The sequence below is a fragment of the Equus quagga genome, chromosome 1 (genome assembly GCF_021613505.1).
Source record: "Equus quagga isolate Etosha38 chromosome 1, UCLA_HA_Equagga_1.0, whole genome shotgun sequence".
NCBI classification, from domain to species: domain Eukaryota; kingdom Metazoa; phylum Chordata; class Mammalia; order Perissodactyla; family Equidae; genus Equus; species Equus quagga.
Window position 1 is genome coordinate 175,233,403 of NC_060267.1, and position 16,435 is coordinate 175,249,837.

Here is a 16,435-nt window from a genome sequence, read left to right on the forward strand (position 1 = left end):
GTAAGGGAAATCTCCATGTGTAAAGGTATCTCCCACTCTGTACCAGGAAGAGGAGGATGAGCTTATCTCTAGAAGCTCTTATCAATGAGGAAGGCAAGGACTTAAATCTTCATAATAACCTTACTCTTGTTTACTGTACTTTTCTGGTCATCTCCCATAAGTGACTCCTCCCACCCCCAACATCCTCCTTTGTAACTAAAGATGGTATTTAAGATGAGAACATCTGCCATTTTGCGAGTCACTCAGTTTTCCTGAGCCTCTCCCATGTATACATGTTATAAAGCTTTGTTTAATTTTCTCCTGTTATTCTGCCTCACATGAATTTAATTCATAGCCCGGCTAGAAGGACCTAGGGTGGATAGAGGAAATGTTTGCCTCTCCTACAGTACATACCATATAACCCAACAGTTCTACTTTTTGGAATCCATCCTAGACACAAATACACACTTTCACAAATAAGAACTGCCATGATGCTTACCACAGCATTGTTTGCAAAAGCAAAAAATTGGAAATAATCATTATTATGGAAATAGTCAAACTACAGTACAACTATAAAATGGATGGGTTATATTACACAGCATTAGTTTAAAAAAGAGGATAGCTCCATATATAGTTAATAAAAAAAAAGACAACAAGCAAGTTGCAGAACAACACCTGCAACAGGATACCATCATAAAGAACAAAAGAACCAAATGCGTTAAAAAAAAAAAGGTCTGGAAAAATACACATCAAATTAAGAACAGTGATGACCTCTGAGGAAGTGGAATCAGGAATGGTAGTCACAGGGTACACTCTGATTTATTTGCATAATTTTAATTTTTACATTAAGAACATAGTAATATGTTACTTATGCTATTAAAAATAATCATTTTTTAAAAAAGTGTTATATGTATGTAGTCAAAAAAACTTACAAAATATTATAAAACAAAAAAATAAAATATTTCCCTTCCCCTAACCTAATTCACAGTACCCCTCCACAGGAACAACCACTGTCATTAGTTTCTTATGCATCCTTCTCAAAAGTTCTGTGCATATTTGGGTGTATATGATATATACTTTCTAATTTTCTACTCTAGGCATTGTATAATCTTTTGATAAATAAAAGGTTAAAAAGGATTTTGTAAGCATTTAGACCTGTACACACATAGCAAACACTGATCTACATTTCCTACTAACATGTAGCCTTTCTAATTCTAATTACATTGGACAAATGTTTGGACAAACAGAAACCAAATACAATGGTATCTCTCACCTCCTGCTGATCTTCTTGACTACAACCCAACAAGACATACACTAGAATATGTGGAAGAAGATAGATGGTCACCTTGAAATCATGCTTCATCATAATGCTACAGCAGGTGAAGATTTTACTGGCAAGATCATGCCGAACCTGTAGACTCAAATAATTTAGGGAGAATAAATAGTTTCATACATTTTATTCTGTTCATTAATGCCAAAAAACACGATGTGAGATAATTTGTCAATGTGGATGGTATCAGAACGGGTGGGTATTCTCTTAGGGAAAGAGGCGTGTACACTCAAGCAGGGAAGATTTCAGATCACCACCTCTCTGGTCACTCTAAATATCCCCAAGAGCCTGAACTGCTGAGACCCCTACAGGCAATGTAGCTCCCTAAGCTGCCAACTATCTCAGCAGAAATGGTCTTCCCCTTTTACAGTTCATTTTTAAATGCATTATGTTTTGTTACAGATTAATTTCCCTAATTACAGTATATTTTACTTACCTAACATTAAATTTAGCATATTAATTCCCTGAGCACACAGATGAGTAAACTAACCAAAAAGTATGCTCTGGGCCAGCATATTAAGTACTAGATTCACATGTTTAATAAGTAGTAAACAGTGATTAACTATAGGAAAAAAATAAAAAAAATAAAAAACTAAATTACTTGGGATTAGAGTCAAATTTTATTGCTATGATCTACCCTTCAATTTGCCAACATTACTGTTCTCTTATGAAAATGTAAAGGTATTTCCTTCTTCAAATATAAATGCTTCACTTAGGAAAAAAAAAAACAAACAAACTAGGGACCAGCCCCGTGGTGTAGTGGTTAAGTTTGCGCACTCTGCTTCAGCGGCCTGGGTTCATGGTTTTGGGTCCTGGGCATGGACCTATACCACTTGTCAGCCATGCTGTGGTGATGACCCACATGCAAAGCAGAGGAAGACTGGCACAGATGTTAGCTCAGGGCCAATCTTCCTCAGGAGGAAAAAAAAAAACAAAATGAAACATCCAGAGCTGGAAGTAATTAATTAAAAATATTAATTAATATTAAAATATTAATATTAATAATTAATATTAAAATTATCAATATTGAATATTAATATTAATTAAAAATATTCTACATTTCACAAATTATATTTTCAGTATGTTTCTTAAAAAAAGATATTTTCTTGAAATTACAAGATAAAAATTTTTATAATAATACTTTAAACAATAACAGAAATAGTTAAAAACAAAAGCTGTGAATTTTAAATATTCCTTAAACATTTTCTTGGACACAGAGTACCTTTTGTCTATCAGGCATGTAAAAATCTCATATTAGGAAAACATCAGAAATATACCTCTATTTTTCCATGAAATTTCATTAAAAAAAAATCTTTATTTTTATTTTGGAGGAAGTTCACATAACATATCTTCTATTAGATGCAGCCACTAAAGGATTTTTTATTACATAAAAAAGCATTTTATTATGTAAAAAACTGATAAAGCATTTATATCCTTTTAAACAGTATTATTTTACAATGTAAAATGAACAGATATAATGTAGTAGACATTTTACAAACACATTAAGATCACAGTAATTTGCTTGATAAAACAATTACCTTCTTACTCAAAAACTGTTACTAGTTACAATAGAAATGATTATTATTACTAAACATTTTCTACCAAAATTTCTATCATTATCAGAAGAAATATTTCAGTGCCTACTGTGTGGGCTATGTATTCCAATAGACGTTCTCATTTCTTTTAGAATTTCTGTTTCGTTGACAAATTCTAAGCAGAGTTCTCTTACCTTTGTTATAAGATAACCTGCCCAAGATGCTGACCATTCTGCAAACTTATTACCTAATTTACTTAAGTAAATTGGCTTCTTTACTTCAGACCAATCTGTTGACTTCTGAGAACTCTTATATCTGTAATTTTGAAAATTTGTTTATTAAAAAATATATAGATAAATATCCATCTGTTAAGAACTTGAAAGAAAGTATAAGAAACTATATCAACTCATTCATTGACTACCCACTACTGCTTTGCCTTTACTGAAAAGTGGTCAAAGATACTACTTTTCCTATATCCTTCTTGATAGTGAGGTAGGAGGTCATTCTTGCACACCCCAAGTACTTCAAAGGATTTGAGTCTGCCTCCTCCTCTTCCTCAATGCTCCTTTCAGATCCTTCCCACTCCATTCTTGTGTAAGAAAGATCCGTTCCTTTGAGGTTTAAGAAACCCAGGTATACTATTCTCTACTCTTCATTATGGGCATCTACCAAACTCGTTGATTACTCAACTCATTGATAACTTTAGTACACTGCTTTTTTTCTTTCTTCCCCAAATCTTATCATCCTGAGTGACTTCAACGTCTGGCTGGATCATCTAATGAAACTCTAAACTGCTCAATGACTTTCTCCTCTACTTCTTTATCAGGACTCCTTCGCCAATACAAAGAAACTTCATCACTTCCAAAATGAACTATTTAGACACCTCACTCTATGGCCACAGTTTCCCAAATTTCCAATTCTTTCACCCAGTTACTCTAACATACCTGTTCCTTCTCACTGAGATCTTCTGTCCCTTGACCCTGGCTAAACTCTCCTGATCCTCTTCTGATCTCCAGATCTCCTGATCTGACCTTCCTTTCATTACCTCTTTCCCTAATCCGCTTGGTCTCCACGGTCCTTCAATTCAAGCATTCTCTTGGTAACATCCTCTTCCCACGCCACTGTCATATTATCTTTACCAGCTGTACCCATCTGCCAATCTTCCAACCTTGGATCAATCTATATCTCTGCCTTCACTGAAATGACATCCAGGCCACTGTACTGACAGGAAAATCACTAAGTTGCTTATTAGATTTAGTACTACTATATATTCTTAGTCTTCAACCTCAATGGACCTCTATGCTGTGCAGAAATCCTTCTAAATTTGCCTTATTAACCCTCTCTTCCGTTTTCTAGAGTGGCTATTTCAAATTATCACCACTCTCCTCACATCACCTATACCAACTCCACTGCCACTTTCAGCCAATAATTTCATCTCCTATACCTCCTACTTCATGGAGAAAAAAAGAAGCCATTGCTTCGCACAATCAAATCTGTAAACTTAGCTGAGTTCCATCCATCATTTCATCTTCCTCCATTACAAAGAAAGATATTTCACTCCCTCTAGGTCTAATCTCCCATTTGGGATATGGCTAACATTCTAGATGCTCCTCAGGGTCCTGTTTTATATCAGTGATCTCTTCTTTCTTCCATAACTTCAAATGATCCTTTCTATTTGCTCCTCAGTATTAACATTTAAACACGGTCAAACAACTCTCATCTTACTACTACACATATATAGCATATTTTTGAGGGGAGTGGGTTCCTTTTCAATCACCAATGTAAAGTTAGGAAATGACAAATATAATAAATGCTCTAAACTTAAGGTCCTTAGCATACATTATGTGTTTCACCATATTCTAAATTTCTAAAAATGGAAAAATCCAATAATCTCTCAGTTAACCATCACTATTTGAATCATCACAAATATAATTCCCTAGATGATTTTACCAAGTTTTATGGTGAACTTAGCTAGAAACCTACTGATATTGGGGTACAAGCCAAGTTCTGCCTGGTCACATCCTGATGTTTTTTCCTAAAATTATTTCTATGGCAACTCTGAACTATATAGCTGATCCATCTAGTCCTAAAAAGCAAATGTCCTAAATATAGATATCCTTTAATCCAGATTTACTGACTGCATATAAATAGCCCAATTGAAAAAAAGTTAAAGGAGAGTATAGGAATATAAGTTTAAGACAGCAAAAACAAGAAAATGTTTTTAGGAAATTATTTCCCCCAGGCCCTCTGGAGCAAATATCAAGCAGTCCAAGCTATAAAACTGACCTATTGGCTAACTTGGTATCTTGCTGCATCATACAAAAGCTTTTGTACAAACATGGGTCAACTCCATTAATATTGTCCTCTACTGCCCTCTTATTTTTATGAGGCAGCAATTTCAATAAGCAGATCCCAGCTAGATAAATCTCCTAACTTTCACCATTGAGGGACCATCTGAGACGTTCTTTCAAGCTCTCAGATATAAAAGTAGAAAGATCATACGAATTCTCACTGCTTTGCTAAGATCACTCTTATAAATGACCACTTAAATGTTGCTTCTTATGAAATATTAAGTCAAATAACAAGTAGGCAGAAATGCTGGCTTTTACTCCTTCTGAAGTACGCAATAGCCACACTACGCCCTCCAAAAAAAGCAAAGAATTTATTCAACAAGCTGGGATTGAATAAACATTTGTTATTGAGTATTAATTAAATGTCAGGCATTCTGCTAGGTACTTTTTTTTTTTATCTTTTAAAGATTGGCACCAGAGCTAACAACTCTTGCCAATCTTTTTTTTTTCTTTTTTCTGCTTTTTATCCCCAAATCCTCCCAGTACTTAGTTGTATATTTTACTTGTGGGTTCTTCTAGGTGTGGCATGTGGGACGCCGCCTCAAAGTGGCCTGACGTGTGGTGCCAGGATCCGAACCAGCGAACCCCTGGGCCGCCGAAGTGGAGCATGCGACCTTAACCACTCAGCCATGGGGCTGGTATCATGTTAGGTACTTTTTAATATTATCTTCTTTATTCCTAACAATGATCATACAACATAAGTAAAACTATTCCTGTTTTCAAGATGAAAAAATTGAGACTTGGAAATCTTAAGTAACTTGCCCAAGACTTCAGAGCTAGCAAACACAGAGCCAAGATTCGAATTTAGGTCTTTGTGACTCCAAAGGCTATAAACTTTCCACTAGATTATGGAAACTCTTAAGCATCTTTCTATATGTGCTATAAAATATAGAATAAAGAAATGGAGAAGTGTGGAGTCTTCAAAAAAGAGAAACCAAATTTTAACTGTAGACTTTCACTTTATATTAACAAAAAACATCTTTAAATGATGCTGTTTATAAGAAATAAAATGATGTTTAAAAGGTTTCTAAATATAAAAGATACCTAGCAAATAAGTATACATACTTAAGGGCTTTATAAAGAATTTCACCACAAGTCTGGGCACTGTAAGGCTCAAAGAAGTAATTTATACAAGGTCACAAATCTAACAAACACGTGACCTAGAGTACCTAACAGTACAGTTTCCACCTAAAATTAATTTATAATTTATGGACTTCAATTAGTCTTAACCAAGATATTAAAACTGGAAAAAAGGGGGGCCTGCCCAGTGGCACAAAAGTTAAGTTTGTGCACTCTGCTTCGGTAGCCCAGGGTTTGTCAGTTCGGATCCTGGGTGTGGACCTCCACACTGCTTATCAAGCCATGCTGTGGCAAGTGACCCACATATAAAAGAGGGAGATGGGCATGGATGTTAGCTCAGGGCCAGTCTTCCTCAGCAAAAAGAGGGGAATTGGCTGCAGATGTTAGCTCAGGGCTGATCTTCCTCGGAAAAAAGGTTAGAAAATACTTTCTTAAAAGCAGAGGGAGAAAGTATCTTCATGAGGAGAAATCGGTAGGGTTGAAAATCTCTAAATTCTAAACAGAGCTACTAAAGGCTTTGGGAATAGCTTTAAACTCGTAAATTTCTACATTAATTACACCTATCAAAAGCTTCAACTCATATTCAACTTAAAGTAGATTCTTTCAACGTATTTCTAAGAGTTGAATTAAAAAAAAATCAATCCTTTCAGCTTTAATGAATTTGTCTAAATACTTAAAATTATAGAATTTAACCAATGAGCAGACTGTATTTCTCATTTTGACAAGATTATAAACATAAATCATAGTGAAAATACATACTAGAATCTACTAAAAATACTTTTCATGCTAAAGAATTATATCAAAAACAACATTAATTTTATAAAGTTCAAAATAATTTTTTGAAAATAGTTTTAGAGAGTCTACAGACCTAGTGTTGAGGTGAGGTTCCAGGATTTCCCGAACATGCTCAGGAAATCTCCTCCACAACTGGTGACCGGGGCCATTGGTCTGCATCTCTCTACAGTCGTAAATAGAAAGTAGCTCCTACAAATACATATTTTACATTTGTAAATCCACAGTGAAGCAGATAAACCTTTACATTCATCAATATTCTACACATTATAGTCATAGAAATACACAGAACAATATACAGAATTATAAAACTTTGGATTTGTGAACTTGCTTAGGGCACTTATTTCAATGCTTAGAACCATTTAGGTGATTCTTATCTGAATCTGATTTGAATTCTTCAAATTCTCAGAATTTGAACTTTTCTGAATTTTAATGAAGCAACTACAAATCCAAAATAGTTCAAAAATTCAAGCTATCTCAAATTCTAGATATAAAATACTAAGCTTAAAATTCTGAAAATAAGATGCAAATGTTAAAAACCAATTTACTATTCAAGACCTGAAATTAAATGATTATATTTTACTTTCCTGAAAATAAAACAAGTGAGATTTTATAGATGAAGAAAAAAAATATCTTTGACTCTAATGTCAATCTTCAAAACAAGACAAATATGTTAGGGTATTATATCTTCCATCACCTATTACTTCCTTTTCAATTCCACTGGAAATGACCATATACAATAGATATATTCCTAATATTTATGAAGTATTAGCACTGTCTAGCAAAATATGTACTTTATATTTAGGACTTTGAAATACAAGAAAGTATATGAAAAGTTCAAATATAGAAATATCCAAAATTCATTTTCATTTAGCTTTAATATGTTATTAAAATTTTATTTGAAGCTGATATTTGGCAAAGTTACTCTAGCTAACAGAAGCCCTCTTAATCAACCTCCAATAACAGCCTGGCAATATCAGTATCAGTGCCGATATGCTTTTTCTCTCGTTATACAAATGAATTGTTCTTGTTTGTAATTAAGGCTACCCATTCCACTTCTACACTATATTCCACATCTCTTTACTTACTTAAAATAGTATGTCAAAATTCTCTTTTACATCATCACTTTTCTCCTCTCTGATGAATTGTTCCCAAGCAACATATAAACATAGTTATTTTTCCCATCTTTACTCCTTTTTCCCTCCCCAGCTACCATCTCATTCTTCTGCTCTCTTTGACAGCAACACTCCTCAAAAGAGTTTCTGTAATTTCTCCAATTCCTCTCCTCCCACATGTTCTTAAAAATACTCTAATAAGGCTTCTTGTACTCCACTGAACCTGCTCTTGTCAAGGTCACAAATGACCTTTATGTTACTATAGCCAATGGTCAATTCTCAATCCTTAGATTATTACACCCATGATCAGCATTTAATACAGTGGATCACTCTATACTTCTTAAAACACTTTCTCGTCTTCCAGAACACCACATTCTCCTACCTTATTGGCAGCTCCTTCTCACTTTCCTTACTTGGCTCCTCTCTTTACCCACTGACCTCTCATTGTCCAGGTCTCAATGACTAGAATGTATTTACCTATATTCCCTTTCTTGATCATCTCATCCAGAATCTTAGTTTTAAATACCACCTCTATAATAAAAACCTCCAAATTTATATCTGTAAACCAGATCTCTCACCATGAATTCCAGACCTGAATATTTAACAAAACAAAGAAACTTTTAATAGAAAAAAAATACCATGAAAAAGGGCAAAGAAAGCCAGACTGGAAAAATATTTATTACATGTATGATAGACAAAGGGTCAGTTTTCACTATATCTAAATAGGCCTTAAATATCAATAAAAAATAGACCAATACTAAGAGAGAAATGGGAAAAGATCATCAAGGGAAAATTCACAAAAAAGCAATACATATATAAAAGATGTTATACCTCTCTCATAATTAAAGGCAAATTAAAACAAAATGGTACCATTTTTCATCTGTCACATTGGCAAAGATTTAAAATTTTGATAAAAGGCGGGTTTGTCAAGGGAATATAAACTAGTGAAACTTTTTCTGATAAAATCTATCAAATTGTAAACTGTACTTGCTCTGAGACATATTTCAATTTCTAGATATTTATATTATTGATATATTTACTTGAGTGCTCAGAAACATACATATGTTTTCTAAATCATTTTTTGTAAAAGCTAAACACTGAACACAACCTAAATGTGTTAAATTTCTTAAATAAATTATGGTACATTCATACTGAATATTAAGTCAGGGAAATGAATGAATTGAGATACATGTACTGACATGGAAAATTACCCAGCTAGACCCAAGATAGACTGTTAAACACAAAAGAAAATCAAGTTACAGAACATCATAAGTAATACACTCTCCTTGTTTGGTGGAGAAAACATATATATTTGCATACACATAGATAATCTTTCAAAGTACCTATAATAATCTGTTAAAAGAGTACATTTCTGTACTCTCTGAAATTTTTATCATGAATTGGTATCACTTTAATAATGAAAATGATAGTTAAAAAAAAAAAGTTTCCAAAGTATAGATTTTATAGCTTTCTTACTAGAATTCAATAATGTAAAACCTGTAATGACTATATGCACTCTTACCTGAATAGCATAAGCAGCTGAATCTTGAGCTCGGCTGTTATCTGCATATGCAAGGTAAGCTCTTGTTAGTTCCATCAATAATCCATAGGCAAAGTTTGAATCTTCTACTCCAGTCTCAATAAAAACAAGAAAAAAATCAAGGATAATTTGTATGAATTTTCTTAAGCTGTACTGTGCCTTCTACGGTGAATTTAACTTACTTGGCTAAGTGATTTAACTTAGAAAAGGAAAGGACAGTAAGGTTCAAACTAAGTTTGGTACCAAGTCTAAACTATGATCTGTAGATAAAAAGCCAAATTTAAGGCTTTGTAGGCAATAAAGTACATTAGAATCATTCAAATTTTACAAAGCTCCAACAATATGCATTTTTTGTTCTTTAACTCTTAGAAAGAAAACTGTATATATATATCATTTCCTAAACTGCATTCTCTACAACCCTTGTCACTTGAGAAGCTCCAAGAAATAATTTTTAAATACCCTCCTCTTGGAGAGTCACAATGTACACTGATATATTAAAAGTTCTGCTTAATTTTGTTATACAGTATTTCTCAAATTCATTTGACTATGGAAACTTTTTTTATACACACACTATTGAACACCCTGGGAAATTAGTTTCCCATGGAAACACTTAGCAATAGTGTTTAAATAGTAATATTTAAATAACTAATTAGGTTTTAAGTATTTGTCAAAATTGAATTAGGAAGCTTATTTAGAAGAACACAGCACACGGGACTGGGCTCAAATTTCACTGCTTTTGGCTAAAGATCTCTGCAATAGCATTAAAGAATAAACTTAGAAATTACCTAAATTGTCTAGTTTAGATCAAGTTCCACTAAGGATAACCTGTATAGTTCTTTGTAAATGGAACACAGAAACCCTAATAGGACAGAGAACTCTTCTTGTCATTCCGAATAACCATTACTTACCACAAATGTAAAATCTTTTCCTTGGGTTTCAGTTGTTGAGAAATCTAGTCGACCTGGATCTATTGCCCCCAGTTCACCTAAACATTCCCCACAGAGCAACCGAGCTTGAGAGTTTGCATCTTGGCAACCTTTCAAAAGCACTGTTACCAATTGTGAGATAACGGGTTCTACTGTTTCACTATCTGTTGCATATTTTATCAGTTTTTCCTAAAATAAAAGTCAGAAAGAAAGTTTATATGCAACTGTCACAAACTAGTATATTTTCCTAACTAGACCGCTTAAAAGTATTAGGAATATCTGACATAAATATTGACAAAATTAAATTCCTAAATCTGCAGTCTTTTCAGCTAGGTTTTGTGTGTGTGTGTGAGGAAGACTGTTGCTGAGCTAAGATCTGTGCCAATCTTCCTCTATTTTATGTGGGACATCGCCACAGGGTGGGTTTGATGAGCGGTACTAGGTCTGTGCCTGGGATCCCAACCACTGAACTCCAGGCCACTGAAGCAGAGAGCACAAACTTAACCACTACTCCACTGGGCCAGCCCCTTTTCAGCTAGTTTTTGATGAGTTCACATAATATAGTTCACAATGTTCTGTAGGATCAGAATCATTTTGTGTTTGAAAGTTTTAATCATTAATCCACTAAACAAATAGTTACTGAGTACTATTATATCAGTATACAAAAATAAGTAAGACACAGTCTTATCCCAAGTTCACAGTTCAATGGGAAAATCTGTAAACAAATAATTAAAATATCATATCATATGTACAGTAACAAACGTATTTACAAGGTAAAGAAGCAATGAAGAAGATAAAAAAAGAACTCAGTAACTTTCAAGGATAGTGGACACATATTTCAGGAAATAAGTCAAGGAAGAACAGCTATTAGTTAAAACAATAAGACTGAAAAGTGTATAAAAACTAGAAGAGAAGGAGAAAAAAATATGAGAAAAAGGGTTTGTGGGGATGATTTAAAAAAAGAGGTAGGAAGAAAGAGGTAGCCTTAATGCAAATATGTTGGCTCAAGTAATCTTTTTTCATCCATCTCCTGAGGATGCTGTAATGAAAAACTTTAAGTATGAAGATACTATTCTCAAGCCAGTTAAGATTTAGATATTGGATTCGTGTGAGCACTTTAGAATTACTTTATTTATTTAAATTTCTTTCCAACAAAAGTAAAACATATACAAGCAACTCAAACTCCATGTTAAAATGTGATTCAAATTAGAGCAATATAATTCAAAAGAAAAATAAAAAGACATTTATCTCATCCAAAATCTTCAATATTCAATCACCTAAAGAACCTTACAGGTTAATTCAGGCATAAATACCTAAAATAATGAACAAGTAATTAATAAATAGCAACTCCAATATAAAAAAGATATTTATTCACTTGCTAATATTGGAAATCAATAAGGAAAAAGACACTTTAGTTGGCAAAGATAAATGCAGTTGATATTCAAGGCAACACATATTATGTCACTCTAAATGAAAGATAGTTTAAAAATATACTTATCTCCTAAGTGCTTAAAAATGTCTTCACTTCACTTCCAGGTTAGATAAAGTGGGTTTTATTTTTCAGCAAAAAATACTGAATTCCACAAGAATTTTTAAAATGAGTTATGTCTTCAATCCATCTATTTAGAAAGGCTTTTTAACACATCCATCCAATTTTATCATTTTCCAAATGCCTGACCAGTTGTCAAAACAAATCCATGTTTGCTCCAACTATCTGAAATGTCATTTTTATCACATCCTCAATGTCCATATACACTTGGGTCTATTTCTGGACTTTCTATTCTTTCCCCTTAGTCTGTTTATTCACGTGCCAGTATCACACTGTTATAATTATAGAAGCTGTAGAGTATATTAATGTCTGGTAGGGCTACGGAACTCTCATAGTTGCCTTTTTTTTCCTAGAGTTTTCCTAGCTATTTTCACATTAGTTTTTCCATACGAACATTAGTATGAACTTTTCTAGTTAAAAAAGCAAACAAACAACTTGGTATTTCTTTGGGATAGCATTAAATTTCCAAATTAACCTAGGGAGAATTAAAATCTTTATAATATTTAGTCAATCTACCCAATAAATAAGGGATGCTCTCCATTTGCTGATCTCTCTTACATTTTTGTGTCTTTCAGGAATGTTTCAAAGTTTTCCACTTATTGATTTATACATTTATTGTTATGCTTATTCCTAAGTATGTTATCTTTCTCGGGTACTATTGTAAATTGGGTTTTCCAACAAGTCTTTCACCTGGTTATTTCTTGTTATATGAAGATTATTGATTTTTATATCCTCCTACCTTACTGAATTAGTTTGTTGTCTGAGTTAGTTTTACTGATAATTCTCTATAGTGTTCCAAGTATATTAGCATATCATCTGCAAATAGTTTCACATCTTTTCCAATTTTTATGCCTCTGATTGCCTTCTCTTGTCTAAATTTATTGGCCAATACTTCCAACTGAATGTTAACGTGTAGTGCAGATAATGAGCAAGCTTGCTTCTAGTAGGAATGCATTTTATTCCCCCATTAAGTATGTGTGCGTATACACATACATGTATACATTTGTATTAAGGTAGTATGTGTCAATTCACATTTTCTTGAGTGTTTTTATCTGAAGTGGATGTTACAGTTTGTCAAAGGCTGTTTCAGCATTTATGAGAATAACAGTATGATTCTTCTCCTTAGGTCTATTAATATAGTGAATTACATTAAAGGATTGCCAAATATGAACCATCCTTGCAATACTGGAATAATATTTAAAACTATAATCTAAAGGTCAAAGTAACTTTCTGGAAATAAAAGACCTAAATCCACATATTGCAAAAACCCACTGTGTACCTGTGAAAATTGACTCCAGAATAGTCAACCCGGAGACATATCTTAGACTTTAACAATAATAATATCCCATGACCAACTGTAATTTATTCCAAGTGAACTTACCTTCTTACTTTGGCTAGCTAACCTATTAGCACTTGGGCTTTACAAGCAAGGAAGGCTTATCAGGGAATTACCAGATGTGATTTATGTTTTGTGACACAGGTGGCGAAAGTGGGGCAGCTATGGCTTTTTCCTAAGACTATATGAAATCTCCTTGAGTTCTCAGACTTAGTTTTTTACATCTAAGAGGTGATGATCAATATGAAACTTCCTTATGTTAGACCATGACCATGTCATCTGCTCAGAAATAACTAAAACCAGAAAATCTCTACGCCAAGAGGAGAGATTCTTTGCTACTCATAAATCCCTATATTAAATTAAAAAGCTAGTGGTCCTTTAAGTTATCTGAAACACAGATAGAGGTTTGGGGTAAGGAGTAAGCACAAGGTAGTTTCAATGTAGTGTAGGGCAGAGAATGAGGTTGTAACATTGATAATATAGACCTATGGTTAAGAGAGCATAAAACCTACACTTGAGATTCAAGGCTCCTCGCATGTGGTAAACCATCTCCACATTGGCCGCTACCCACACTGGTTATACCAGCTCACTGACCCAGAAGAATGTACTTCTTACCATCGTGTATATCTTTTGTCCTAAGTAAATGCTTCCTTCTATCATGAAAATCCAAATATAGCCCAGTTTGTAATCTACTAATTCATGAGGGTCTTAGGCTCTCACATCTTATCATACGGGTTCTCAATATGCAAAAATCAGCACCTCAGTTAAATTTTTTCCATTTTATAGATTTATAGTAGTGATTTGGTATTTTAAATACCAGTTCTCACTCTCATCAAGGTTAGGCATAATCTACATTATGTTGACAAGGAAAAGAACAAAGTTCACGGGCACTATGAACAAGTAAACAAAAATTTAGCTTCACTAAAACTAAAAGAATTACAAAAAATTAAAAATGGAAATACCATACAACCCAGCTATCTCACTACTGAGTATTTACCCAAGAACTTGAAATCAACAATTCAATGAGACTTATGCACCCCTATGTTCACTGCAGCATTGTTCACAATAGCCACGAAGTGGAAGCAACCTAAGTGCCCATCGACTGATGACTGGATAAAAAAGATGCAGAATATACATATATACACAATGGAATATTACTCAGCCATAAAAAAGACAAAATTGTGCCATGGGCAGCAACATGGATGGACCTAAAGGGTATGATGTTAAACGAAATAAGCCAGACAGAGAAAGATAAACACCATACGATTTCACTTATATGTGGAAGATAAACTAACACATAAACAAAAAGAACAGGTTACCAGAGGGAAGGTGGTGGTGGGGTGGGCATAAGGGGTAAAAGGGTACATTTATATGATGACTCACAAATAATAACATACAACTGAAATTTCACAATGTTATATAAGCTAGTATGATCTCAATAAAACTAAAAAAAAAAAAAAAAAAAAAGGAGATTCCAGAAGGACAATAACTGGTAGAAAAAAAAAAGGAGTTAATTCAGTCAAAATGTAAAATGGCAAAATTACTAAAATTTCATATGACAGGTAACTATAGGAAATTATATGAGAAGACTCACAAAAACTACTGCTGTACAAACACATACACCCTTACCCAAGAAGATGCAGTAACCTAAAATATAACCATCAAATTATGACTCTTCAAAAGCAATAATAAAAAACCACAAATCCCCAGTAATCAGCCTCAAAGGGCATCTTGTGGATTACTGATTTTAAGTCAGATCTGATAATCTAGGTCTAAGAAAAAATCACTTCTTTCATTGAACCTACTGAATCTCAAGCAAGTACACCAATCTGTCATCTTTTCTTTAAACTTTCAACGTTTCTTGTCTATAGTTTTAAAATTATATCTCAGTATACCTGATTTTTATACAAGATTTCCTTCAAGCTCGTAAGAGCATGAATACGAACATCTACATTTTCATGTTGAATTGCTTTCATGGATAGTTGAAGAGTTGTCTGAAGATCAGTACTCTCAGAGGTCTCCTATATAAAAAGCACAGAGAGATACACCTCATCAATGAACCACTTCAGGAACCATTCTGGAAGGCCTGGAGTCCCTACAGAGTTACCATTAAAGTAGTTAAACTATACCCCTATTAAAAGTAGTTTTAAAAAATAATTTCCATCTCTTCCTTTGTATAGCACATGTCATTTTTAGTAAATCTTGGTGAAAGGAATTTCACCCTAAAATCTTTAGAGCTAAAGAAAAATTTTATTCCAACTAAATATGAACTTACTTATCTAAAATAAATCTTTCTTGGTAAAAAATACAAGTTTCCCTTAACAGACAAAATAGCCTTGAACCAGGCCTACAGACTATGCAGATAATTCATTCCTTACTTTAACTACTTACATTTTTATGACTATGATGATTTACTCAGTAAAAGAGGAAATAGAATCTTCAGAGCCAATCTTGGGGTCTGTAGTAAATACCTCTGCCACTCTGACCTGAGGTCAGGTATCCCACTTTCTGCCCTAAAATTCTATGGAATCAACAATAATATTTTCATAATTTCAGAAAGTTCATTGGACTTCAAGATGAGGGAACTACAGATTATTCCCCTTCTAAAGCTCAGGAATCAGTCAGATCTGACATTTCCATACCACAATTTTTAGCACAACATAATCAGAATCTTCCCACAGCTTTTCTCTCTTTACTCAGGGAATGCAGCTACGGCAGCTTCTTCTTTTGGGGACTTGTAAGTAAGGACATATTGACCTGGGTAGTAAAGGTATAAGAACTGTATTCTTTGGTCTCTGTTCTATCTAATGCTATTACATCTTTGATCTAAATGCTAAAACTTCCTTCTAGAAGTCATGGATTCATGATAGGATTATCTAGTAATTCACCATCAGAATATGAC

General features: G+C 33.6%; 1 protein-coding gene across 5 annotated transcripts in view; it reads right to left on the minus strand.

The window, feature by feature from the left end:
• Positions 1-16,435, minus strand: part of ATR (ATR serine/threonine kinase) — a 108,704-nt gene that overhangs the window by 44,022 nt on the left and 48,247 nt on the right. For all 5 annotated transcript variants that reach the window (XR_006891455.1, XM_046681002.1, XM_046681011.1 and 2 more), the window contains 6 exons: positions 15,429-15,554; positions 10,631-10,837; positions 9,705-9,818; positions 7,144-7,259; positions 3,039-3,159; positions 1,253-1,390 (listed from right to left, as the gene is read on the minus strand). Coding sequence is in view for 4 of the 5 variants with exons in the window: in XM_046681002.1 (XP_046536958.1) it covers positions 1,253-1,390; positions 3,039-3,159; positions 7,144-7,259; positions 9,705-9,818; positions 10,631-10,837; positions 15,429-15,554 (822 nt within the window). In the remaining variant the exon portion in view is untranslated. The remainder of the gene's footprint in view (positions 1-1,252; positions 1,391-3,038; positions 3,160-7,143; positions 7,260-9,704; positions 9,819-10,630; positions 10,838-15,428; positions 15,555-16,435) is intronic.